The sequence below is a fragment of the Pezoporus flaviventris genome, unplaced genomic scaffold (genome assembly GCF_033815535.1).
Source record: "Pezoporus flaviventris isolate CSIRO_AGI_PZ_B2104156 unplaced genomic scaffold, CSIRO_AGI_Pfla_v1 ptg000005l, whole genome shotgun sequence".
Classification (NCBI taxonomy): Eukaryota; Metazoa; Chordata; class Aves; order Psittaciformes; family Psittacidae; genus Pezoporus; species Pezoporus flaviventris.
In genome coordinates this window covers 6,637,656-6,663,553 of record NW_026892553.1, presented here as the reverse complement: position 1 = coordinate 6,663,553, position 25,898 = coordinate 6,637,656, and the positions used below count along the sequence as shown (strand labels likewise).

Below are 25,898 nucleotides of genomic sequence, written 5' to 3'. Positions count from 1 at the left end.
TAAGAGAAGGGAAGAGGCTCATCCCATGGCTGGTGGGAGGTGGCACCATGGCTGTGCCAAGGGAACAACCTCCCTGCCCAAAGCAGGAGGGAGGAGAAGGAACAACTGTAGGGAACTGGCAGAGATCTGCTGCTTGGACACTGCCTCCAGTACAGGAAAAAACATTACAGAAACCCTCCAAATCTGTAATGCACATCCCAGCGCTTTGGGGCCAGTGTCCTGCCTTCAGGTCCTAACTCATTGTTTCCTTGGTTGGGGTTTGCCTTTATTAAGCGTGAATTTCCCTCATCCTTGCCTCCCCTGGGTCTTATTTGTTTTGGGGGAGAGGAAAGTTCTGTCCTCTGCTCTTGGCAGAAAGCTCCCTCCCCGCCATGCTATGTTGCACAGGTCCATGTGCTTGGGGCTTGGCCACAGACCCACATCGCCCTCTGTACATTGTGAGGAGCTGAGTGCCCTGAGACCAGCTGGGGACTCACCTGGGCCAAGCAGGGAACGGCTGGGGTGATGCCAGAGGATGACAGGGAATGACTTACTCTCTGAGAGCCCTCTGTTAGAATCCTGCCTTCCAATATTTATTCCTTCCTCTAGCGTTCAGCCATGGAGTTTGCAATAGCTTGGTGGAAAAATCGAATGAAACTTTATGTTCCAAAAAGAGGATTTATTTAATGGATTTTAGCAGTTTAAAATACACAGATCCGAGTGCTATGGAAGGGGATATACAAGCAGGGATGGACTTCACAGTTCAAGGCATTTAGGAAACAGGCGCTCTGGGAATTCCTGCAGTGAGGCATCAGCTCCCGATCCTGCCGCACTCTGTGGGCAGGTCTCCTGGTGGTTTCAGGCACTTACTGGAGAAAACAATAAATAACCACAGAAAGCTCCCAGGAGAGAGGCTGGGTGCAGAAATGCTGCTGCTTCCCACGGAGGTGGGGGCTTGATTTTAGAGAAGGTATGGCTTTCACAGCGCCACGTCCTCCAGTGAGGCTTGGGATGCTTTGTGTCCTCCAGCGAGAGCAGGCGCTGCTCCTTTGCTCAGGGGCCGTTTCCTTCAGTTCAGACTGCTCTATTCTTCACTCTTTCAAATATCTGCATCACTTTGCCTGCTGGTATGCAGCCTTCTCTCACGATGGTGATGCCACCTTCCCAGAAGAAGAAAGAAGTCAGGATAATCCCCAAAGGACGGAAGAGATGGGATATAAAGGAATATCTTGGACCAGGAAAGCCATCCAAGTGCTCAGGACAACGAAATAATAAAGTTGTGTAGCAAGAGGACCAGAAAACTTGTTGCAAAGCAAACCCACCTCCTGACACTGACCCTACACTCTGTTCAAGGGTTTAGTTTTCCACCAGTGAAGCCCTCTCAGATGACAACCCACATCCAGCTAACGACACCTCAGCTTGTGCTGTTATGTCATTGTGGATGAGCTTCATTCTGGTGGGCTGCAAGGAGCATCCACCCTTCCTCTCAGAAGCATCCACCCTCCCACTTGAAGCATTTTTGCTGTTACAAGGCAGGTTTTGCTTGCACAACCGTGTTTCTCCTCACTGCCTTGTTCTCTGTCAACACAGAGGTCTTCCAAGGACATCTTTTGTTTGTTCCTCTTCATCAACATGTTTGGAAATGTCCAGGCACCAGAGAACTGTTACTTTTGGAGCATGCTGTGCTGCCAGATTGATACTACTGAAAGGGTTGGAAACCTCCCAGGAAAATGCACTTGCTGACATAGAAAGGGTGGTTCTTACACTCACTTTCGTCAATCTTTGTGCAGTTGACCACAGTGGATGCCACCACCTCATCAGATTCTCCATCACACAGGACACCCTCCAGCTTATGGCCAAGACGCCTGTAGGGGAAAAAAAAGCAACAACACTGCACAGTACTTCATATTAGATCGTGCCAAAGGTACCCTCCATGCAAGGCATCAAATCGTGGTCTATACACCACCCAGATGTGCTGGCCACCCTTTAACAGTGGCTTGCACTGCAACAGGAGTGCTGGTGAGCAGGGTACTCACGAGATGACCATGTCATGGTGTGTGCTGTCAACCTCCCCACTGGGATTAGCAGACGTGATCGCCAAAGGCCCTGTCATGTCAATGAGGTGCACCAGGACAGTCAGGTCAGGCACTCTGATCATGATGCTGTCTTGAGTTCCCACTCTGCTGTAGCCTGCTCCAACCCCTTGAAAGAAAGACAGGGAACGTTGGCAGAGGCAAGACTGGCACAATGACCGGTGTAGCATCAGAGGGATACCTACTGCTTCCTTTGCAAGTGGCCCTGCTCCATACTCCAATTCTGATCGGATTTCTTATCAGAAATCCATGAGAGCAGCTGTAAGATCTGGGGACTAGCTGGGTTAAAAGGAAAAGACTGATGTCTGGAAATCAGCACAGCTTTTTTCATAGACATAGGATCATAGAATCATGGAATGGGTTGGGTTGGGAGGGACCTTAGAGATCATCTGGTTCTAATCCTCTGCAGAGCAGGGACACCTTCCTTTAGGGTCTGACTTCTTGTGATCATTGTCTACCCTCCCACTCCTGTCACACTCCTCTCCCTGTTATGCACCCTTCACTCCTGCTGTCTTCAGCCTGTAATATTGTCATTGACTCCCAGAATCCAGGTTTGAGTGAGTCATACACTGCTCACAGTGTTGTGACTTTGTCCATAGGATGGGAAGGAAGAGGCAATGAGAAGTGGTGCACATAGGAACCTTGTCCCCGTTGGGATTGCTCATCCATCTGATGCTCCACCCAGGGTTTGCTCATTCCCAGCTAACAGTTATGGGCTTGAAGGAGGTGACCCTCCCAGGCTGATGAACCTCCCTTGCTTCAAGTCTGCCTGAGTTAAAGAAACCATGCTGCTGGCTCACATGTTCACGAGTCATTGCAGTGCTTTAACAGCCTCTTTAACATTCACCCAGGCATACAACAGTTTCAGAGATGATTTCTGGGGATAAAATGAGCATAATTTCTCCCCATTGACATCCAGAAAGTCTTGTGGATGGCAGACCTGCTGTGCTGAAAACATGAAAGCGGGAGAGAAGAGCTGTGCTGTTCATCTCACCTAACTTCTTCAGCCACTCTCCTTTCTTGATGATGCAGCCGATGCCACCAGGGTAAACATTTTCCATGAATTCCCAAAGCAATGGGCTGATGGGGGGAGCAGCCGCTCGCAGCTGTTCCAGGTTTGAAATAAAGATGCAGATGGGCTTCTCCTGAGGCCTGTCCTGCAAAAAACAGGAATAGAGGAAGGGAAGAAATAGATGAAGACAGAGTTTGCATTGAGAAGATGGAAGCCCACAGGAACCCTGGTTTATGTGCTTCCCAGGGTCCAGGAGCTCCAAGGAAGTAAGATGTCATCTCTACTCCAAATGCTGAGCACAGGAGGGGGCTGGATGCTGTGACTGATGCCTCAGCTCAGATCTACATGTGCAAACTGAAGAAGAGAGAGAACAGTGGCCTGCTCTTGGGATCTTGGTGAGATGCATCCAAATCTGCTGCTGTAGACACAACCAATAAAGGACCACTGACGCTCTGCTCTTTATCAGTGCTTTTAATACCTTCTACACCAGGGCCCTGATCCTCTTCTGACTTACACTGGTACAAATCAAGGTCAAACCCACCAATTAATGACAGGATAACGGAAGGGAGAGCCTAACCCCTGCAAAACAACACCTACACGACCACTTCATCAGTGCCTTGAAATAAGTTTGCTGTAAAATGAACAGTGGTACGGAGGGAACATAAAAAGAGCTCACAAAGCAGTGTCCTTTCAGTCCTCAACTGACATTAGTTTCAGTAGGGCCAAATGACTAAGGAACTGAGCATGTATTTACATTCTGTTTATATTATCTCATCGAGAGGGAAGGTTAGCATTGGCATCAAAGCAGGACAGAAAAGACTGCCTTTGTTGCTGATGTTCACACTAAGTGCCAGCTGAGATAGTCTGTTATGCTTATTTCTCCAGGCTAGCCAGGAAATTGCCTCATGGAGAATAGACAGGGCCAGGCTGCAAAAGTTGTATTGAAGCTGCAAAGTTTGGGTCTGATTCCAGCACTGAATGTCTCCAAAAGTCTGGGGGAATTTAGAGCTGGGATTCTTATTCAGCACTTCGTAAGACAGAGAGGACAAATAGAGGTTTGGATCCACTGGTGATAAGCATCGGGGTGGTTCCAGTTTGGGTTTGTGCTTTACCCCCCAGTGAAGCAGGATGTAGATGTCTTATCCCCGCTGCCCCACACCCAGAGCAGAGGGTGCTTCACCCCATGTTGCTCAGCTCAGGAAATGGGCCCTGACTTTTTGGTTTGGCTGCTCATAAACTCCATCTATAGTCAAATTCTGAGGCTTAGAACAACTTGAAATAAGGGGCTCCCATTTCTGTTCCTGTACATAACTCATCTATAGGACATTAACAGAAGCCAAGTAACAAGAGGACAGCCTTGTATTCACACCTTGATTCTGTAGACCTTCTCGATGGCTTGAGGGTGTTTGCAGGAGGCTGCCAAAGCATACACAGTGTCTGTTGGTACCCCACATACCGCCCCTGTGTTCAGCAAGTCAGCAATGGTCCTCAAGCCACTTGTACAGTGGGACCTGGGGCAGATGCAGGGTGGAGGATCCTTGGTGTCCTTCTTGGAGCTTTCAATCTGGCAATAAGCAGGAGGCAACAAATCCATTACAGTGGGAATAAGGAAAGATGAGACAGAGAGTAGGATACAGTCCACCCAAATGCAGGTACCTCACTGTGCCATGCTGCCTTGATAGCCAAAACGCATAAGCAGCAATTCTAAGGATGTTCTACCTCAAGTAGGTGAGATGAATTACAAGGCAGAAGTGATTACTTCTGTCCCAGTAATAAAGACAAAGCTCAGGTGAGGATTCAGAGGAAGAGAAATTCCATGGAAATCTGAAATCCCTTAGGTAAGATCGAAGAACTCGGGTTATCCCTCCTGACCAGGGAAGCTACACCATCATGCAAAAGTGTCTTACTGTGAACAGTGGGGTTCCCACCATCATGAGATCCTTCCCAAACATGTTGTTTGCAAGTGATGCTGTGGCTCCGTAGAAGCAGATGATGCTGAAGATGCTCAGCATCACAACTGGGAAAGAAAAAACAGAGAGTCAAAGGCAGGAAGGGTTTCATTTTCTTCTCTATCTCATCACTTCCCAGCATTGCAAACTTACTTCAGTCTTTCCTGTCATGCACCATTTTCAGTCCAGCATACTTGTGGGTCTAAAATTCCAAGGCATTTCCAGCCTTGCCTACCTGTGCATATTTTGCCATGTGGCTTTGGGTTTTTGTTCTGGTGGAAAAGCTTCTACAAAGCATCTTGCTAAAGCACTTAACATCATTACAAATGGAACTGTCACTTGCAGCAAAGCCAAAGTTTCAACAGAACTACAGCCATTCACACCAGTGGCACATTGAGCTCATCCCAAGCCTTAGCTCACAGAACAGCTGCTAGCAAGAAGGTCTGTACAGAACCTCAGGAGGTTGACTTCATCCAGCACTATCAGCCACATCTAAATGCTTATTAGGAAGCTCAAGGACCTGTGGATGATATGAGGAAAGGTTTCCTCCTCCAATCATGGAGCTGAGAGGCCAGTCTTGTAGGGAAAGATGACACACTCTTCCACTTGTGTTTTCCCATGCTGAGCTTGTGCAGAGCGTTGTTCCTCAACCAGAGACCCACTCACTGCACTCTATGGGTGAAGTTTTGATGACCAAGTTCACCCAAAACTCACTTTCAAATGGCAAAGGGAGTTTCTCCAACGTAAAGAGCAGAAAACAAACGGTCAAGAGCTCCATTGCAAGGGTCATGCAGAGAAGCACCACGTTAAAAGTAGAAGCTGTGAAAAGAAATGGAAACAAGAGGGAACCACATCAGAGAATGGACCATAAAAATGTATGTGAAACAGCAGAAGAGTTCCTAAATCAACTTAATCTTATCTGATTAAACCGAGCAGTGTGTGGCCTGACTTCCATGTTCATGGAGGAAGAAAGGCTTGGCTACGGTTCATTCAGCCCTCAGCTTTCAAGAGACAAGCTGCCAAACCCTTAACCTGCCAGTACACTGTGCTCACATGGAAAACACTTCCTGGGCAGCCAAGACTCTGATTTACAGCAGCTGGACCATGGATAAATGCCAAGGGCCCAGTCCATCTGACACTTTCACCTCACTTGAACCGTTTATTTTCTTTGAAATGTTCTTCCGTTCCATTATGACTGGTTCTTCTAAGCTCAAGTCAGCTTCTGCTACTTGCTGTGGGCAAAACACTTGAGTTCTTCCTTAATCGGCGTGACAGAGAGATCTGAGACTCTTGTGCATCTCCACCACAGAACAAACATGATGGGATTAATGCTCTGACCCAATCATCCTGCAGCAAACAATCACACATGGCTCTGAGACTTACCTAGAACAATTAGAAAAGCATTGAGCACCAAAAAGGCAACGGAACCTGCAGTGAATCCTTCGCTGTTCCCTGCACTGATGTTCACCAAGTGGCCTGAAACAGGACCAGAAGATTGGGTTGTGAGCAAACCATCATGTGCAGCATAACAGAAGAATGACATATCTGCAGCTGGAATGACCACAACTCAAAACAGTTGATGGTGGCCACTATAAAGAAAATCATCCACATCCAAACCCATTGCTTCTGAAATGCAAAACATTTTAGGTATTAACTGGAGGACTGAGGGTGGTTATCCAGAAAAGGTGATGATTTTGCCTCCAGCTTGTAATAAACAGGGTCTGGCTGAAAACATTAACAGCTTCTTGCCATTACCTCTTAAGCAATAGCTTTAACTTTCCCCACAGGTGCTCATTTTAATAGGACTTGGCATTGAGATTCTATGAACATGCTGCCCACCTGGAGCCAAATAAGGCTTTTTAATGCCCAGGCTCAGCATTCCGAGCTCTTCTTTCATGGCTATGAGTAACTGAGTTCCTCTAGGCTTCTGAAGGATAAATCCATGAACTTGGAGCCTGCCACTGCCTGAAAAGCATCTCTCGAACTGTTATTCTGGGATAACGGTGCAGAAACAGTCTGAGTGCTGTCTCACAACAGCTTAGCAGGAACATTTTGACCTCTGTTGGGTTGAAGGCACAGCTTGGACTCCTGTAGCTGTGAGAGTACCAAGTGACAGCAGCAATGGCAATCGATTGCTTGACTACAAGCTGAGATGTTCAGTCATTATCTATTTACAAGGAGAAATGCTGGTAAACCTGGTGTCATTGAATCTCCTGGGAGAAGGAATTATGTTAAAGAAAGTAGCCTGTAATTTCCTAAAAGCACCCCTTTTTTTGAGAAGGCAAAGTAATCATCCTGACCTTGCATTACCTGCCAACCGAAGCCAGGTCCATGCTCCCCAGAAGGCAGAGTAGCAGAATGGAAGAACACAACCGAACCGTCTCCCTCTTTGAACCTGGATCCTGCAGATGTAGAGCTGCATTATGGCTCCTGGGATGAGCACGGAGGGTATGGAGAGTTGCTGTCTGCTGGGCTCACTGAAGCTACCCTGGATGGCAGAGACTGCAGCCAGGCCATTGCAGACGTAGAACAATGCATCTGGCACTTCAGCATTGGTGCCACTTGGGAAGTTCTTGGACCTTGTGAGGTAGGTTTTGGCAGCCATCAGCACGGTTTGCAGAGCTGAGCTGGACATAGCCTGCATGCCAACTGGAATCAAGACCTTCTCCCCGATGGAGTTGATAAGGGTGGCAAAAGTGGCATACAGTGAGAGAGCAGTGCAAAGGCTGCAGGCAGCCCCCAGGAACAGGTAAGCACCTGGCATCGGGATCTGATGGATGGAGGCTGCTGTGAGGATGATGAATGAGGCGTTTTGCAGCATCTCCAGGGTATCTTTGTGGGTCGACATCAGAAATAGCATGCAGGCAATGGCCAGGAAGAACCACCCTCCAAACATTCCTAGCCTGCTTTCCTCAGCTTTGGACAGCCCGAGGAAGGTGTTGACTATAAACTCTTCCCATGACATCACCAGCCAGTAGATGCTGTGGACACCAAGCTTGGTCGTGTGGTAGACATCACCTCTTAGATAGCTGTAGAAGCTGGAGAGCAGCTGGCAGCTGGAGATGATGGATATCCACGCTGCTCCCACACAGAAGGTCTTCATGTACCCAAAGAAGTAAAAGGCAAACATAAAGGCAGAGATGGTATCGCAGATGTTGCCTAGGGCCATGGGCTCGGCATACTTTGTATTCTTCTTCTTTTCTTCCCCGATGGCCTTGGAAGAGCTCCTCTGTGCTGACCCCAGTAGCAAGACATTGAAGAGAGGATGCCCAAAGCCTGGAAGGACGTACCGTTGTGTGATGCCCTTCAACAGGAGAGCCACGGCTCCATACAACCCACAGATGACAATGACAATCTCAATGACACCAGATACTACCAGGGCCCACTGGCCAAACAGGGCAACCGCTTCAAACACCAGGGCGAGCGCGATGGCCCCAAATATGAAGGGCATGATGTAGTTCACTGTGGCTGAGCAGAAGGACAGGATGAAGGAAATGGAAATGTAGGCAACCAGCCCAGCCACCACACTTTGGCTAGAAGAGAGCTGGGCCATGTCAGTGAGCAGGAGGTGGCTGGCATTCCCCGAGGGCAGTGTTACGTTCTGCAAGGAGGGGTACGCGGCCACAATGATGCGTGTAGCCCCATAGCTACTCCAGAGAGCAGAGAAGGTGAAAAAGGCTGTGCCTCCAAGGTGGTCATACTTCCGGAAGGTAAGAAATCCTGCCAGGAGCTGGACAAAGCCTCCAGTCAGGATGAGGTGGACACCTGAGAGACACAATGAAGAGGTCAGGTAGAGTTAGAGGTTAGGCTAAGAGAGAGTTATACTGTTGAGGTGAGTACAGATGACATTAAGATGCTCCGAGAGCTGAAGCACCTCCACTGTGGAGACATGCTGAGAGCTGGGCTGGTTCAGCCTGGAGAAGAGAAGGCTTCAGGGAGACTTAGAGCAGCTCCAGTGCCTAAAGGGGCTACAGGAAACCTGGAGAGGGGCTTTGGACAAGGGCCTGTAGGGACAGGACAAGGGGAATGGCTTTAACCTGCCAGAGGGGAGACTGAGATGAGCTCTTAGGCAGAAGCTCTTCTCAGTGAGGGTGCTGAGGCACTGGCACAGGGTGCCCAGAGAAGCTGTGGCTGCCCCATCCCTGGCAGTGTTCAAGGCCAGGTTGGACACAGGGGCTTGGAGCAACCTGCTCTAGTGGAAGTGGCAGGGGCTTGGAGCTGGGTGAGCTTTAAGGTCCCTTCAACCCAAACCACCCTGGGATTCTATGAATCGATTCAATATACAGCACATATGTGCGTGTGTGTGTGTGTAGTGGGAGTGAAACTGGGTCTTTCTTGCTAATATACACAGCGCCTACAGTCCAATACTATGAAGCAGTGCTCTCAGGCCAAGTTCACCTCTGAGCAGCACCCCTGGTATCCCCCCTGAGCATCATCACCCACCTGCGAGGATGTCCTCTGCTCCCTGTGGCTTGATGCCGGTGTGCACCACAGTGAGGTTCTGCAGGCAGAGGAGGAAGGCGCTGACCACGTTCGCCAGGAGCCCCAGCACTGCCGGCTCGCTGTAGAAGACAGCGGCGAAACCCGCGGTGCTCGCCATGGCCCCTGCAGACACAACAGGAGCGCCGGCGGTCACCCCACCGCCTCACCGTCCCCGGCGTCTAGACCAGCGCTGCCTCGGCGCGGGCACTCGGCCAGCCTTCAGAGCCGTGCCCCTGCTCCAAGCAGGGAGGAACTGGTGACAGGCTCAGGTGTTTCCACCGCGCCTCCCGGCTCGTTGCTCCAGACAAAGGCTCGATTCAAAGCACAGCTTTAGGTGTCTACTTTCCGGAGTCCTATCCAGAAAAAACACACACAACCTATTTAGGCTACGAGGATTTCTGGCAAAAACATGTTTAGGTGCCCCAAAGCGCTGCAGGTGTTGGTGATGGTTCCTGTCCCCTCTCCTCCAAGCTGCTGGAGATGGAGAGCGATGAATAGCCTAACACAAGTGAACAAACATTCAGACAAAACCCACAAGGTATTTTTGAGCCATTCCAGGACGTTTCTTATCCACTGTTACAGACAAACAGGCAGGCACGGCGCACGCATACACAGTCTCCCTTCCAGATGGAATTTTCCAGCTCCATCCCTTTCTTGAAACCCCAGTGACTAAACAGTTTATTTTCAAACCCTTCATATTTCTACCATTAACTCGTCTATTTGCAGGCAGCCCCCACGTTTCCATTCCTCTGCACTCCTGGGTACCATGAGCTGGAGTTTTCTCTCTGGAGGTTTTTGTTAGGAAACAAAGATGAAAATAAAACAGCAATGTTCTTGTTATTTTGGTATTTTTGGCACACCAGATGACCTAAAGGAGCTGGAAAAGGAGAAAGTGATGTAGTCTGTTCTCAGCCATTCCAAAAAGCAAGGGAAGCATGCAGCACTGCTATTGACATGGGAAGTGAGGAGTGGAGGAGCACCACCCGGAGAAGAGAGAGTTTTGTGAATATTAATCAACCCAAATCCCAGTGTCTGCTCTTAAACACGTAGTATTCATCAGCACAGTTTGCAAACATCACAGGCCTCTGGACTGTTGTTCCACTAAACCCCCATGTTTTCCTTTTCTCCACTGATTCTGAAGGATGTGATTTTCTCCAGAATGAGGAATGAAGGATAAATTGACTCCTAATAGCTCTGAACTGATTCAGTGACTTAAACTTCAGGAAATGCGGAAATGGTAAAAAACAATCAAGTGAGCCTTGGGGAGGGCAATTCATTAAATCAATTATTTCATTGTGCTAAAGGTTAGGGTTTTTTGGTTCAGAGATATGCACCAAATCACAGTTCTGCAGGAGGCACAAGCATCTCTATAAGGTACTGACCTGAGGAAGGCCCTAAGACTGCACCTTAGGAAGAGCTGAGCAGTACCTGTGCTGTCCATGATGCTGTCATGCCACATGGCATTCAGATATAAAGAAGCCGTTTGGTTTACATGTTTATACTTGGAGGTGGGCCATGATCTTTACTTCCTCCAGATGTTTTGCTCTGAAATAGCTCAGACGGTGGCTTTCTAGGTATGCTGCAACAAGCCCCTGTTTTGAGTCAGTCTCTGGAGGAGGATGAGATGGGTTTCTGGAGGAAGATGGGCTGGCCAGGTGTCTCCCTGGCTCGCAGAAGTGCTTTTCAATTTGCCACAGCTCATATTGGCAGTTCCTGCATAACTAGTGGTTTTAGAGCCTGCAACACACAGCTTGGTTCTGCGAAGGACGTAGGGACACAACTCATAGGGGTGTTTCTCTCTTCTTGCAGTGCAACCCTTCAAATGATGTCTGAGAATATGCCCTATCATGCTACAGAGGTGTAAAGGGAGAGGATGTGAGAGGATTTAGACCAAGATATGGAAAAGGAGGAGGATGAAGGAACTTCATTTGGGAAGAGAAGGGCTTGGGGTTGGAAACTGCTGCAGACCTACCCACAGCATCCCCCACTCTCTGGAAACACAAACTGTGCATTGCTTCCCCCTCTATTTCATGCAGCATAGAGACACATCAAATAATGAATCCCCTCCCGTTGTTGTCTCAGGGGTAGCAGCACTAGTGATGATGTGGGCTGCAGCAAGAAATGAGGCTTCTGCATGGTAACAGGGGTGTTTTCTGTTCAAAGCCTTGTTTGTCCATAGAATAAAACCTCTCATCACTGTTGTCACTTATCTGTTTTGCGCAGCTGTTGCCTCTGGCACTTTGGTAGGACCTGTTTCTCTACACGTGCTAGTGAAAACCAAGCGTGACACCTCTCTGCTCCACGAAACACAGCAAGGAGGCATCTCCCACCAAGCCTTTCCTTTGTCCTCAAGCCTGCAAGCTGGGTGTCCTCAGCTGAGACTGATGCAAAGCAGCTGTTTGGATATTCTGCAAGCAACACAGGGCAGTGTGGAGGCAGAGGAGCAAACCTCTTTCTACCATGTGGGGTTAGCAGCTCTCTGCAGACATGGGGTACCAGCCAGCACAGCCACTGTCCAGGAAACCACAAGGATGGAGATGTCCTCACAGTGAGGAGGCACCTGGAGACCTGGGGCACTGCCAAGCCTGGCGGATGATGGGGCAGCCCGGGGCTATCCTTCTTTTGCACAAATCCCTCATGCAGCAAGGACAAAGCCAAAGCCATCCCTTTCCTCACCCAACCTCCTCCATCTTCTTTCCTTTTTCCTGCTTGCCCCTGACATTCATCAGCTTGGGGTTTGCAGAAATGGCTTGTGATGTCCTCCCTCCGTCCTGCCTCTTGTCCCCGCAGCATGAGCCATGCCCATGTGGGCTGCTTGCTGCAGTCTCTGATCACCTTTTTCTTGCCTTTCTTGCAATAACTCCCTTTCCAGAATAGGTCACATTCTTCTGCACCCCTCTTCCACTTCACTGCTATACCTGGGCTTTGCAGACACTGCTGTGTGCATCTGCTTTGCACTGTCGTTTGTGCTTCACCTTGACTTACACTAATGGGAATATTCTGATGTGTGGACATTGCCTCCAAAGGGGGTTGGAACAAAGCTTAGCATGCCATGGGACACATATATAAACACCAATATGTTACATTTATCAGACACTTATTCCCACGTGGCATTTTACTATTAGTTTTCCATCCCACCTTATTAATGATAACAACTGTTTACACAGCTCAAAGGAAACACTGCTTCTCTCCAGATAAACATGTTAAGAAAATGAAATGAAACTGGTTTTGGCTAAGCACATATAGCAAGATTAACAGTGCACAACAATGCCATGCAGCTGGGTTAAATATCCCAACCCTGACTCTCCTCTGATGAAAACCAGCACCAAGTTGCCTGAGGTGCATTGCTGCATCAACAGTGATTAAGGATCTGCCATAGTATTTAGTAGAAGATTCTGGTTTTAAATGCAAGGTGTACCACACCAGGCTGCTGTTCTGTACTGAAGAACCTGCAGCATGTTGAATGGCCCCAGGTTTCACTCTTGGACCGAGCAAAGAGCTATGGCATCCCCCCAAAGTCCAAACATCCACTTGGGAATGAAAAGTCCCAACGTCTCCTGGCAGCAGCAGCATCCACCTCTGCACTAACCCTTCAGTGAACCCACAGCCCATGGCAGGCAGCATCACAGAGCTGACTATTTAGAAGGAGGAGAGCTATGAAAAGATTCAGCCAAATGACAAAACACTGAATGTATTCAAGAAAAGCACCAAAGAAAACCACCAATGCCTCGCTTCTCCCTCTGTAGCTTGGATTACCTGGTTTGGTGACACTTCAGCTCAATGGGAGGATGCTCTTGTCCCTCTCATTTCCTGGTCAGTACCAGTTTTATAGTCCTCCTCTGTAGGAGGAGCCTGAGGCCAGTTGCTTCACATACTGGCACCTGTAGCATTTGGAGACAGCAATTTCCTTGAACTTTGTCAGTTATTGTCCTAAATCTTTTTTATTTCCTGAAACCAGGGGGGGTTTCCCTTGTGTTCGTCAGAGAAAAACCACCCCTCCTCATCTATTCCCCCCACCCTCTCCGTCCCCAGAGGCTGATGTCATCCCACTTGAAATTCATTTGCAAAAAAACAAAAAAGCAAATTGCCTTTCAGAAGCATATATAAACCCTGACACCAAAGCACCTTGCAGACAGACACCTCTCCCATCCCTCGAATAGCGCAGAGCTGGGCACTAGGCAGTGGTAACAGCCACCAGCATGGTCTACTTAACCTTACAGGTAACTGCTATTTGATGTACAAACCCTATCCGTCTCTGATCTTTCCTTCTTCACTTTAAAGAGGCAATGTCATTTTCTGGGCAGTTCCTCAACTGGCCGAAATCACCGTGACATGAAGTGGGAGCCTGCCCCAGTACTAACAAAATCAGAAGGTTTTCGCAGACACTTTATTTACTAACCTGTTCCTTTCATGCCTGTTCCTTTTTACGCATCCCACATGGGTTTATATAGCGCCATGGCAGGGGGGTTGTTGTTGTTGGGACGTGTTGTGTGGTGTTTTACTCCTTGTGTTCACCCTGAGCTGGTGCTGCTCGCAGCTGGAACGGGATTATTCCATGGTAGGTCTGCAAAGGCTGTGCTGTCCCTTCTACTGTACTGCTTTATTTCCCTGGCTAGTCTTGGCATCCCTGCTGGACTGAGCCTTGGAAAATGTTTTTCTCCTTTAAATATGTAGCCAGTTTTATCCGCCTGTTTGATCTGTGAGTGTCTCACAGTGCCATGTTAGAGGCACAACCAGAGTAAAGTGGCTTTGAAGGAGTTCAAGCGGCTTTGGTGACAAATGCTCTTTCTGTCTTTAGATATCCCAGAAGTTCTTGGCAAGCTCCCAGCAAGTTCACAAAACTGCTGCTCACGGTGTGTACCTCTCTGCAGAACAGCATTCCCTGTCCTTTTTTAAAGAGTATACAAATAACCATGTTACTGCTTTAGAAACAGGTTCTGGGCTGCTCGCGCTGAGATAAACCGCTCAAATCCTCGGAAGATAAACGTGTTTGGGGGCTCTTGGTGTGATTATTGCCTGTGGTTGCTAAAGAACAAGGAGAAAAGTAACAAATGATAAAAATGCTGATTGTTAATCCTGTGCTAAACCAGAAACTTTAACTGATTTAGAACCAGACTTTCCAAATTCTTACTCTTTGGCCATAAATGTAAGATCTTTAAGTTGGAGCTGTCATCGGCTTGCTCAGATCCTTAACTCCTCTGTCTGTCACCACTTCTTTATTACATCTGATCTGGCTATTAGCACTGCTTGAAGCGATGCAGGGGTCATTCCCTGTGTCTCACAGCAGAGGAGCTTCTGCACAGATACAGCTTCTTGCTTCAGGCAAATTAAGCAGGACTTTGCTGTGTAGCCACTTGGTCTCTCATAAGTTTGTCTATTAAGTGATTTTAAAATGTGTTATTAATATAAAAAATGCAATGAATTCTGCTTAACCAACACTCGAGAGAAGAGTATTAATAATAATCCACATAGATCTATTTGGTCTTGGATGGGATATTTTGGGTTTTAAGGAAGTTCTGTAGCACCATTACCGTACCCAGACAGAAACACTGGAGTCATGAAATGCTTTTAATGGAGGGTTAAAAAATATCTCTGCCTACTGAAGTGACAAAGAGCCTTTGATGACAGGAAGGAAGCAATCCAGATTTTATGGCTGTGGTGTGATTCAAGCAGATTTTCCTCCAGCCTCTCCAGTCCAGTTTGTTCCTTCTCCTTGAGGGCGGAGGTTTGTGGGACACTGAGGATGCTCCGGGTACACAGAGAGGACACAGATTTTTGTCAGCAGAAGCTTTTCCAAAGTGCTGAGTGCTACAGATTCCTATAGCGATGTATTTCATGGAGCTGCTGCAAGGGGGGAATGTTATCCCCGTGAGTCACAGCCATGATGACATTCTCAGCTGTGTTTACAAATGGATTTTAGGCTCTGAGGCTCTAGGTGAGTCCAAATACACTTGCAAGCAAACTGTGAGTCAGTAGGCATGACATTTAAGGATGAATGCAAGCTACTGAAATTAGGGAATGGTCATTTTTTTTTAATTGGGATGTTTTCTGGTTGAAAAATAAAGTGTCATCATCTGCTGATTCTCATGAGGTTTCCTGTAAGAGGTTGAAGCAAAGCGTTTTTACTTGGTTGCTTCACTCATCCTGACTTTTTCATGTCATTAGTTTCATTCGGACATTAATGCCAGCTTTGATCTGTGTGCATGCGTGTGTATTCCCCCATCGTACATACCTATATGCGGATTTGCAATCATGCATATGTTAGCTATATTGAATTTTATAATTCTTCTGCTCTTGTACACTCTCAAAATTATCTTATAAATTATAATGGGTATAAGAATGATCATTCTATGAATTATAAATTCATCAAAACCATTTTGTCCCAAACTGGGTATTTTCCACTGAATTTTAATGCCACCAAAGATTTGGAAATGGTGACTTCCAAGCCCAAAAGTGCCAGGAGTTTGTTCTGTCTGCCCAGCTCTGCCTTTGAGGTCACAAATACAAGCACTAGCTTTGCCTTGGGAAGCTTGATATGTTGCTTTTTGTCTGCCAGCAAAGATGTTCTCAGAGACAGGGAAAGCTCTCCTTCAAATACAAACCTCAGGAGATCGTCTGTTTAATCCCCATCTGAAGCATAGGCTGGATAGATACTCTGATTAGCTGAGCTCAACTATGAAAGAACACAAAAAGATTTGTTTTAAGCACTAGCAATCTTTTGAGTACATAGGGCTTGAGGGCTTTGTGGTTGAGTCAAGAAACCTCAGTGACTTGTAAGACCCAACTTCTGGATAAATCCAGGCTTTGGGTGTAGTCCTACACTGGTAATGTAGCAGGGCTTCTGCTCTGCCTGTTCTCCAGATAAAGGGACATAATTTGTCTTGACCATCAGCCCATGGCCCACACGTCTTTATCCCCTCTCCTCTCTCTTGGTGCTGCAGTGGTGGCCAGGAGTGCTCCGGAGGAGACAGTGACCAGCAGCTTTGCCTCCTTCATCCATGCAGTTCGACCCGAGCACTTGTCCAAGACTGTCCGTCACAGAAGCAAGAGGATGATCCTCGACAGCATCGGGGTTGGCCTCGTGGGTAGCACAACACATGTGTTTGACATCGCTCTGCAGTACTGCCGGGTAGGAATGGTCCCATATTCCCGTGTAGTTAATGTGGTCCTCACACCACCACCACATCCAAATCCTGCTTTCATGGCTGACACAGGACTTTTGCCTTGCAGTAAAGGAGTGTTCTGGCATCACAGTCACTGCTTCACGCAAGGTCCTCACCTGAATCTCCCTCCCTTTCACAGGAGCTGTACTCTTCAGTTGCTGTGAGCTCTGTCTATGGCAAGCCAGGGGTAAAGCTCTCCCCCACGCTGGCTGCGTTCACCAACGGAGTTGCGGTAAGGCGGGCTCTTCCAGGAGCAGAGCTGCTCTGTGGGACCTTCAGAGGCACTAGTTATGATTACAGGAAGCAGGGGGTTGGAACTGGATGAACATTAAGGTCCCTCATAAACCATTCTATAATTCTATGGGAACTACTGAGTGGATGCTGTTACAGATGCAGCTTCATCAGCAAGGACCTATAGCTTCCTCAGTTTCCAGCCCCCCCCACACCAGCATGTCCTTATCTCCTTTTTCTCTGGCAGACTCACTCCATGGACTTTGACGATACCTGGCACCCTGCTACTCATCCATCAGGGGCTGTGCTGCCAGCTCTTCTGGCAGCTTCCCAGATGCTACCTCCAAGCACCAAACCCAATGGCATGGATTTCCTGCTGGCATTTAATGTGGGCCTGGAAGTGCAAGGAAGGCTCATGCATTTCTCCACTGAGGCTCACAACATTCCTAAAAGGTAAACCTCCTTTCCTTCGCCAAATAGGAAGAGGGCTGGTCAGTGTTAACAGTGCTACTCAGGGTTTCAGTATGTCAGTTTAAGTCTGGCTGAACTCAGGATCAGGGTAAGGACCTACTGAGAGCCAAATGCCAGTTCTCCCCAAGCTGATGAGTCACCACATATTCATTTGGTGACCTCCAGTGATCTTCCCTCAAAACTAACCATCAACAGGACTAGCACTGAGTCTACAGCGTTATCACCTAAACTAGCCAGGACAAGATCACAGGACAGGTAGTGTCCACAGCCATTCAGACAGCTTAATTGTGGTCACAGTCCCAGGCAGTACCCTGGTGTGTTCCAAGGGATGGCATGACCAGGAGCTGTTACCCTTGAGCATGGTGGATGAGGATGGGGGAAGAAAGTTTAGCTGTATGGACACAAACCATGCCACCTACCTTTAGGGAAAACTACAAATGGCTTTCTGGAGGTGCTGAGCTCACTCTGTTGTCTCCAATGAAGTTTCAAGAAGACAGATTGTAGATGGCTACGTTTTGAGTTAGGTAAATCACACCTGCATCAGAGCTATGAGGGTAGCTGGCAGTTCACCCCAGTCCCAGGCAGGTCCGGTGGATGAAGTTCTTGGGTATTCCCTGTGCCAAGCAGGCAGGATGCTCATATCTGCAATTTCCCCCCATATCTGCAGGTTCCACCCTCCCTCGGTGGTCGGTACCATGGGCAGTGCTGCAGCCACAGCGAAACTGCTGTCCCTCAGCATGGCCCAGTGCGCACATGCTTTGGGCATTGCTGCATCGCTTGCAGGGGCACCCATGGCCAATGCTGCCACCCAAGCCAAGCCATTGCACATTGGAAATGCCACCCGCCTGGGCTTTGAAGCAGCGCTGCTGGCTGCTCGAGGGATGGAGGCCAACCCCTTGATTCTGGATGAGATCCCTGGTTGCTCTGGATTCAGTGCTTTCTACAGTGTCTATCAACCCAAACCACTCTCCACGCCAAGTGACCACCATGAGTTCCTCTTGGAGAAGCAGGATATTGCTTTCAAGAGATTCCCAGCCCACCTGGGGATGCACTGGGTGGTGGATGCTGCCTTGTCTGCTCGGAACCTCTTCATCAACTACGCAGGGTCCTTCTCTCCCTCTTTGATCCGCACCATTGTGCTGAAGATCCCAGTGTCAAAGTACATCAATCGGCCTTTCCCCAGCTCTGAACACCAGGCTAGACACTCCTTCCAATTCAATGCCTGTAATGCCCTGTTGGATGGGGAAGTGGGTCTGAGCTCCTTTGCAGAGAGCAGCATCCAGCGGCAGGAGCTGAGGGAGCTGCTGGACAAAGTGGTGGTGGAGCACCCTGAAGATAATGTGGCCAACTTTGACAAGATGTACGGAGAGGTGGCACTGCTCCTGCACAGCGGGGACGTCCTCACAGGCAAATGTGACACTTTCTATGGGCACTGGAGGAAGCCTCTGAGCAAAGAATCGCTCCTGAAGAAGTTTCGCTCCAATGCCTCCCATGTGCTTCCAGAAGAAAAAATAGAAACCATCATCACTACGGTAGACAACCTGGAGAACCTGTCAGACAGCTCCCAGCTGGCCTGCAGCCTGTGAGGGAACAGCAAGCAGGGTTTAGATACGGGACTTTTCCCAGAGAAACTCTGATTCCTCTCTTCATTGGTGCTTTACTTTTGTTTTTCCAATGACAGGAAAATTCCCACCCCTTGAAGTCAAAGTAGACGCTTTAAGACCAAAGGAGCCCACGAGGCAGGAGGTGTGCCTGTGTCACTGATCGGGACACAGATTGAATCCCAACACATAGTTAGCTGCAAGGCCATCACAAATAATGAAACTCCCATGGAAATCTGTGAGAATCCTGGGGTATCACCTGGAAGCCGGCTCCCCAGAAGGAACTGTGTCTAGATCTTTTTTCAAGCTGCACTCCAAGTTTTTTCTGTGCAGGATGCCTGACTGCTGAGTCTGGGAAGGAGAGGAGGCTCAGCTGCAAGCTGTGTGCTTTTCTTAGCGCTCTTCTGGGCACTTTTGTGATCATGGTTAGTTAGTCATGATGGCCAGCTGAAAAACCTATCAGTTACTGTAAACAGCCCTGCCTGCAAAACCCTCAGGCAGAGATGGATTATTTCCTTTTCCAGTAAAAGCCTCCCATTTCTGCAGTACTGGGGAAGTGTTTTTCACTTCTCTGTGTAAAAGGGATGGTTCAAAGAACTTTAAAACCTGTATTTCTTTTCTGAAAGGAAGGCAGTTTGAAGGTTAGGAGCCCTAAACCACTCCTACGCCTGATCCTATGCCTCCTGCAAGGTGATCCCTGCCAGTTCTCTGTCTGCCACAGTATCCCTCCCAGCTTTGCCCTACTCAGAGCTGTCTCACCAGAGGTGGTCTTTATAGTCTCTGCAGAGATGGGCCCCTCTGGATGGTGACCTGGGCACATACACACCATGACTCACATTGGGAAATTCCTGTTTCTCCCCCCTCAGAGGAGGGAAAGCTCAATGAGACTCAGTCCTTAACTCATCTTTCCAGCTGGGATGAGATCAGCACTTGTGCTCCTGTGCAGCCGTTCACTGAAAGGCTTCTGACCCTGTGTCCTTTGTGAGCAGTGAGATGGAGAACTGTGCAATAATCCCCTGTACATGAAACAGATACTGCGACTGCTGATCCAAAGGAGTGGCCTCCAAGCATGACATAGGTACAGAATCCATTGCAGAAGTGAAGGTGCCTTCTGCAAGGCACAGAGAGATGGGACTAGGCAAGCAAGAAGGCGTGTGGGCTGGTTCCTTTTCAGCTTGCCAGTAGTGGTCTTTGCAGAGAACTTCCCAGTCAGAGCAGAACTGTTTGCCCACCTGTAACTCCCCTCTCTCATACTGTCTTGCATATTCCCACTGAATCTTTCTGAATAAAAAACTGAAGTAAACTCATTTTCTGTGTGAAGATTTAATGCTACTTTATGTGGACCATCAGGTTTTCTGTTTTAATCTGAACATATTCAGTACAGAGGCTTTTCCAATAGGTGGGGGACCCAGCAGATAGCTAGAAGGCTGGCCTGTGCCCAGGGATTTCTCCAGACTCATATATTTACATTGAGCCCTTCAGGCTGTTTTTCCTGAGGAAGACAATAGCTCATAGGCAGCAAAGCCTGGCTGTGGTTAAACATGGCCTCTCATCAAAGAGAAGTTACACACTGTTTCCTCACTAAGCAACTGATTTCAAATATTTGTCAGGCTTCCATGCCAAGCTTCTGGTTTCCCTTGGTTGGAGTCACACCTTTTACCAGCTTTTCATCTGAGTTTCAGGCTGCATTTTGTCCCCATGTTCCAGAAACCTCACTCATGCCTTGGCTGTCCCATCAGGTGTAATCCTGACACCTTTCAGCAGATACTGTGTAAAATTAGGAAGGGAAGGCACAGGAAAGCTGGTAGGGCCCGACTCCCCTTTCATCAGGCCTCTTATCAGTTGAAGCAGTAAGAGGCTTTTCCAGAGGACCCAAAGACATAGGCAAGGTTCTTTCATGATGTTTCCTCTAAAAGCCAAGAAACCTGAAAACACCTCCAGTATCCCAGTCCAGGAAAGTGTCTCACTTGTTGTTTTCACTTTAACACAACAAATGCTTCATATTCTTAACAATTCAGAGGCCCAAAGCCCTGACAAGGGAAGCAAGACCTTGGAACAGCCAAGGAAACAAATGACCTATGAAAATTACAGACCAGCTTGTGTGATGCTGAGGGTGTTCAGTGATTAATATGGTGCTACCAAAATCCCCAACTTCTCTCAGGCTGAATAAGAAAAGAGCCATTTTCCTTCTTTCTACTGCTGTTCCAAGAAAAATTACACTTAAAATTAAGAAAAGGACACATTTCTCCACAAACATATTTATGGTAGCAAGCTCAGTGACTGAAAGGACACTCTCAGTGCAGAGACAGGCAGGATCTGTGTTGGCAATCAATCAATAACTACAGTCCCACACCAGAAATTAATAGGGCTCTGCTGGCACAAGCACTTGGCTGGGGAGAACCCCGGGCCAGTGGAGAGTGGGGGAAAGCTGTAGAAGGGCTAATGGGAGCAGGATGCCACCATCAGCCCTTTCCCGTGGGCAGGACCCATCCGTGGGGTCCCGTAGGCAGGTCCCACTCTTGCTCAGGACCTACCCATGGGCAGGAGGCACCCGGGCGGAGCCGTCCGCCGCCGCGCTCAGCACCCTGGAGAGCAGCCCCCGCTCGGGGCGCGGGCTCTAGGACCGCGCGGGCTCCAGTGTGCGGGGGTCCCTCCGGGGGACCTCCCCGGTCCCCGTTCTCAGGATAAGGCTGTGAGGTGTCTGCGGCTCCCTCCCAGGGCAGCTCTTGTCCTTGGCTCCCACAGTGGCTCAGCTGGAGCTGGGAGAACCCTCGGCCCCATCTGTGACCATCCGCAGCTCTGCAGTTCTTAGGGACTTGTATTTTTGCATGGAGGAATTTGGGTTTCCCGTGAAATGCCAGCAGAAAAAAAAACCCCAACAAAATAACACCGTTCAGAGATTATTTCAATTTCAGAGACGATTTTGGCTGTAGAGGTCAGAAGAGGCCTCCCAGCTTTCCAGCAGTGATGGTAACATTGCTACCTCAGTGTGGCCAGCTGGGGAACTGCTCTCCTTGATACCCCCAAGTCCTTCCTTATTGTTTTATGCTTTTGAAATGATTGAGGGGCTGCTTTTTAAATAATTAACTTGAGCCTTGTCCTAGGTTTGCAAAATAAAAGCTTGAGCCTGTAAACTGGCCACCAAAAGCCTGGCCTCTGCATCCTGCAGACTGCTGGGATGCAGGCACAAAACAGGCTGTGGTCAGGGTTCTCCTCCATGGGTTGCAGTCACATCTGGGCAGTACCGGGAAACCTCGATCAGGTTCTCATCAGGGTCTCGGAAGTAGATGGATGTTATTGGACCCATGGCACCAGTTCTGGCCACGGGACCTTCTTCAATAACCACGCCACAGGCCTGGGAAGAGACAAAGAACAGGGGTTTAATGCTTAAGGTCACTCTTCCCCCAGCCTTGAAAACATGGGCTGACAATTCTGACATTCCCCAACACAGAGACCCTCAAAGTGTCACTTGAGAAGCTCTAGTTTCATGTCTCCCAAGGTCCCGCTGTGGATACTCTTTGCCTTTTTCACCTTCAGATGATCCTGCAGCTGGTCCAGGGGTACCTCTGTGATAAGGCAGAGATCTGCAGAGCCAGGGATGGGGCATCGAGCCTTTGGTTCAAACTCCTTCCCAGCCTCGTGAAGGTTAAACTTCTGGTTGCCGAAACGTAAAGCTTTGCGAGTTCCCTGTCCCCAGAGAAAGGAATCAATGTGCAGTGAGACTTCCTGAGCTGGAAGCCTTCAGCATCCACTCACCTGTGTAGTCCTAAAAGTGCTGGGGACCTGGCTGTAGTCCTGCTAACTCTGAACATCCATCCCTGTCAGAGATCCACAAAGCCCAGCCACTGGCCCAGAACTGCAGCTCCCCTAGACCCAAGCCAAGCCTGTGCCCCATGTTACCTGGAAAGTCACCACCTCCATGCCCAGGACTTTGGAGTAAAAGGCCGCAGTGTCCTCAATGCTCTTCACAGTCAACACAAGGTGGTCCAAGCACTGGATGAAACATGAGGGTGAACTCATGCGCTCCTCCTTCCAGGACATTATCTCAGGGCTGGGAACCAGCATGAAAAACCATGAAAGTTTGTGGGAACAGGGAAATGGTCCAGGCAGCTCTGAACTGACCTGTGAACAGATTTGCTTTTGGGCTGTTGGTGGCACAAGTACAAGGTGGCAATAAATCCTCCCCCTTGGAAGGGCCCCAGACCTCTGCTTTACTCTGGTGGGACCTGAGCATGCCAGAGCCCCTGGCTTTGGCCAGATTCAGAGGACCTCGCTGATGTTACAGAGATGCTGATCTCTCAATGCAGAAACCCCTTTGTGCACCAAGGATGGACCATGTGTGTGATTCTTCCCTCCAACCCTCTCTTGGGTTCTCCCAACCTCCAGGAAGAGACAGAATCTCTTCTGGTCCCTATATAATGTAGATGGAAAACATGGACCATAGGGTAAGGGATGTGGCCTTTACCAGCGTCAAGAGAATGGGAACTTGTCACCAATGTAACTGCACTGTGGGACTGAGCCCAGGGGGCAAATGGCTGAGGGGACAAACCCCTGATGATCCTGCTCTGATGAGCCTCTGATGATCCCTGGTCATTGCCCTTCTGCAGTCCCTGGGAAATGTCTGGCAAGGAGAGATCTCAATGCCCCACTGCCACAGGAGCAAGGTCACCATAAAGCAACCTGCTCTAGTGAAAGGTGTCCCTGCCCATGGCAGGAGATTGGAACTGGGTGAGCTTTAAGGTCCCTTCAACCCAAACCAGGCTGGGATTCTATGAAGAGAGGCTGGTTTGGAGCCCTGGTTTCCCCCATCCCAAGCTGGGACTGCAGCACTGCCCGGACTGTGCCCAGTGACTGCACTGGGCTGCACTGGACTGTTGTGGAGGGAGATGTTAATGGAGACAATGAAAATCCCTGCTCCTCCTTGCTGCAGACGGCGTTTGGCATTGAACACCCTCACCTCTGCCAGCCTGGGCTCTGCAAAGTCTGTTCCACCCAGGAAGCCCTCCTGGGTGCTCCCAAGTTGGGGGGCCCTCATGTCACAGCCTGCATCTCCCTGCTCCTGCCCAGCAAACCTTGCCAGGACAACCCTCCTCTCCCATGCGAGCCCTCCAGCAAAGAGCAACAAGGAAACTGGACTGCAAAACCAGGCCAGGTACCTGCGAGAGAGGACGGTCTCTGGGCAAGCCGGTGCCAGATGGCTCCCTTAGGACCATCCTCTTCCTGCTGCCTGGAGCTGAGCTCTGTGAGCTGACACGTCACAGGAGAATGAGGGGGAAAACCCAGAGATTAAACAGGAGCTGTGACTTTGTCATACCACAGAGGTGTACTTTGACCCAAAGGACCTGGAAGTTCAACTACATAGAATTGCTTAAAATATCCCGGAAGAAAAGCCTGGATATTTCAGCCACGTATCTTCCCCTCTGCATGGGAAAAATGTGTTAATGTGCTATATAATGTGCTATATTAGGTTGATCTTGGTGCTCAGTCTGGGGTAACTTACTGCTAAGAAGCAAAGATATTCCTAGACAAGAGGAGCTGTGGCAAGCAGCTGCAGTGGGCTTCCTGCTTTCCCACCTTCCCACCTCCCCCTGTGCCTTTCCGCCTCTTTGCCCCCAAGATTATTTCCTTGCATCATGCTGAGGTTTTATCCCCCTGTGAGGCCCTTGCTGTCCCTGGGAACAGGCTCCTACTAGTAAAAGACGTACAGGTTGTAGGTACTGAGCTAACATCCAGTATGCAGCAATGAGCAATAGAAAAGCAGCCTCAGGGTGATGCGCACAGCTTTGGGCACCTTTTCGGACCCCTGCAAGCAGACACGTCCAAAGGGGCTCCCTGACCTGTGCCTGAGTTACAGATTTTATTTTCCTTCCTCTACAAACCCCAAATCTGTCAAAAATCAAATGGAGTTTTGGAAGCCCTCAAGCTGTCTGCACAGTCGGCTTTGGAGGAGCGAGTAGTTCATTGCAAGACATGCAGGAGGTGATTCCTTCTGCCCTGCCCACTCCAGATCAAGGGGTTCAACAGCCACACACTGGGGCTGGCAGAAGGTGGGCCTCCCAAAACTCATTTTCTTGGGAAAAACACTAATACCTTTTCTTTGCTAACACTCCCAAAGTTCTTCCCACAGGTGTAACAGGACAATTCACATCTAACAGGGCTTTGCGGGCACTAACTGGCCCTAATAGCCCCGACCAGCCTCACCTGGAGGCTCCAACCCACATCCATGGGTCCTGGAGCATATTTAAGCCCTTCCTGGGGGCTTTCACTCCTTGCCTGAGATTTGCGGTAGGGGTGTTGCTCTCTAGTCTAGGCCTAGATGTGCCTCTACCTGGCCAATGGCCCTGAAGGTCTGGACATCAGTTTGTAGGCTGATATTCTGGTCCTTAACCTGGTGTCACCATTATGGACCTGTTTGGTATTTTGCACTGAACCAGAGTTTAGGATCTTTGGGGGTTTTAGAGAGAAGGTTACAATGGGCAGCATTAGCCCCATGGCTGTCATCACAAGGTAAGAAGCTGTGTTTTAAAGAAGAAAAATACATTAGCAAGCTGAGAAAGTTGGGGCTGTTCAGCCTGGAGAAGAGAAGGATGCGTGGAGACCTCATAGCAGCCTTCCAGTATCTGAAGGGGACCTATAAGGATGCTGGGGAGGGGCCCTTCATTAGGGGCTGTAGTGATAGGACAAGGGGTGATGGGTTAAAACTTAAACAGGGGAAGTTTGGATATAAGGAAGAAGTTCTTTACTGTGAGGGTGGTGAGGCACTGGAATGGGTTGCCCAGGGAAGTTGTGAATGCTCCATCCCTGGCGGTGTTCAAGACCAGGTTGGACAGAGCCTTGGGTGCCTTGGTTTAGTGTGAGGTGTCCCTGCCCATGGCAGGGGGGTTGGAACTGGATGATCTTAAGGTCCTTTCCAACCC

The 25,898-nt window shown here is 48.9% G+C and overlaps 4 protein-coding genes and 1 long non-coding RNA gene across 6 annotated transcripts in view; 3 read left to right on the top strand and 2 right to left on the bottom strand.

The window, feature by feature from the left end:
* Positions 1 to 25,898, top strand: part of LOC133265390 (uncharacterized) — a 396,645-nt gene that overhangs the window by 63,185 nt on the left and 307,562 nt on the right. The gene's annotated exons all lie outside the window — the stretch shown is intronic.
* LOC133265377 (uncharacterized) overlaps positions 1 to 25,898 on the top strand; it is a 192,805-nt gene that overhangs the window by 17,743 nt on the left and 149,164 nt on the right. The gene's annotated exons all lie outside the window — the stretch shown is intronic.
* On the bottom strand, positions 708 to 13,358 carry LOC133265208 (uncharacterized). Its single transcript, XM_061445515.1, has 11 exons — positions 13,272 to 13,358; positions 9,477 to 9,868; positions 7,344 to 8,798; positions 6,417 to 6,509; positions 5,748 to 5,852; positions 4,992 to 5,101; positions 4,454 to 4,648; positions 3,067 to 3,229; positions 2,016 to 2,181; positions 1,750 to 1,844; positions 708 to 1,139 (listed from the first exon to the last, which is right to left on the bottom strand). The coding sequence occupies exons 2-11, from the start codon at positions 9,631 to 9,633 to the stop codon at positions 1,054 to 1,056; spliced, it is 2,625 nt and encodes an 874-aa protein (XP_061301499.1). The 5' UTR covers positions 9,634 to 9,868; positions 13,272 to 13,358; the 3' UTR covers positions 708 to 1,053.
* Positions 13,715 to 19,000, top strand: LOC133265629 (cis-aconitate decarboxylase-like). The gene is given in 8 exon segments (XM_061446376.1): positions 13,715 to 13,735; positions 14,314 to 14,368; positions 15,276 to 15,379; positions 15,381 to 15,450; positions 16,457 to 16,644; positions 16,818 to 16,910; positions 17,157 to 17,362; positions 18,048 to 19,000. Coding segments are annotated over 8 exon segments (1,656 nt in total). The 3' UTR covers positions 18,967 to 19,000.
* Positions 21,224 to 24,375, bottom strand: GLOD5 (glyoxalase domain containing 5). Of its 2 annotated transcripts, XM_061445514.1 has the most exons (4): positions 24,138 to 24,375; positions 22,882 to 23,032; positions 22,513 to 22,668; positions 21,224 to 22,336 (listed from the first exon to the last, which is right to left on the bottom strand). In XM_061445514.1, the coding sequence occupies exons 2-4, from the start codon at positions 23,020 to 23,022 to the stop codon at positions 22,184 to 22,186; spliced, it is 450 nt and encodes a 149-aa protein (XP_061301498.1). In that variant the 5' UTR covers positions 23,023 to 23,032; positions 24,138 to 24,375; the 3' UTR covers positions 21,224 to 22,183. The 2 variants fall into 2 exon arrangements, with proteins under 2 accessions (XP_061301498.1, XP_061301497.1); XM_061445513.1 differs by lacking the exon at positions 24,138 to 24,375 and having other exon boundaries at positions 22,882 to 23,046.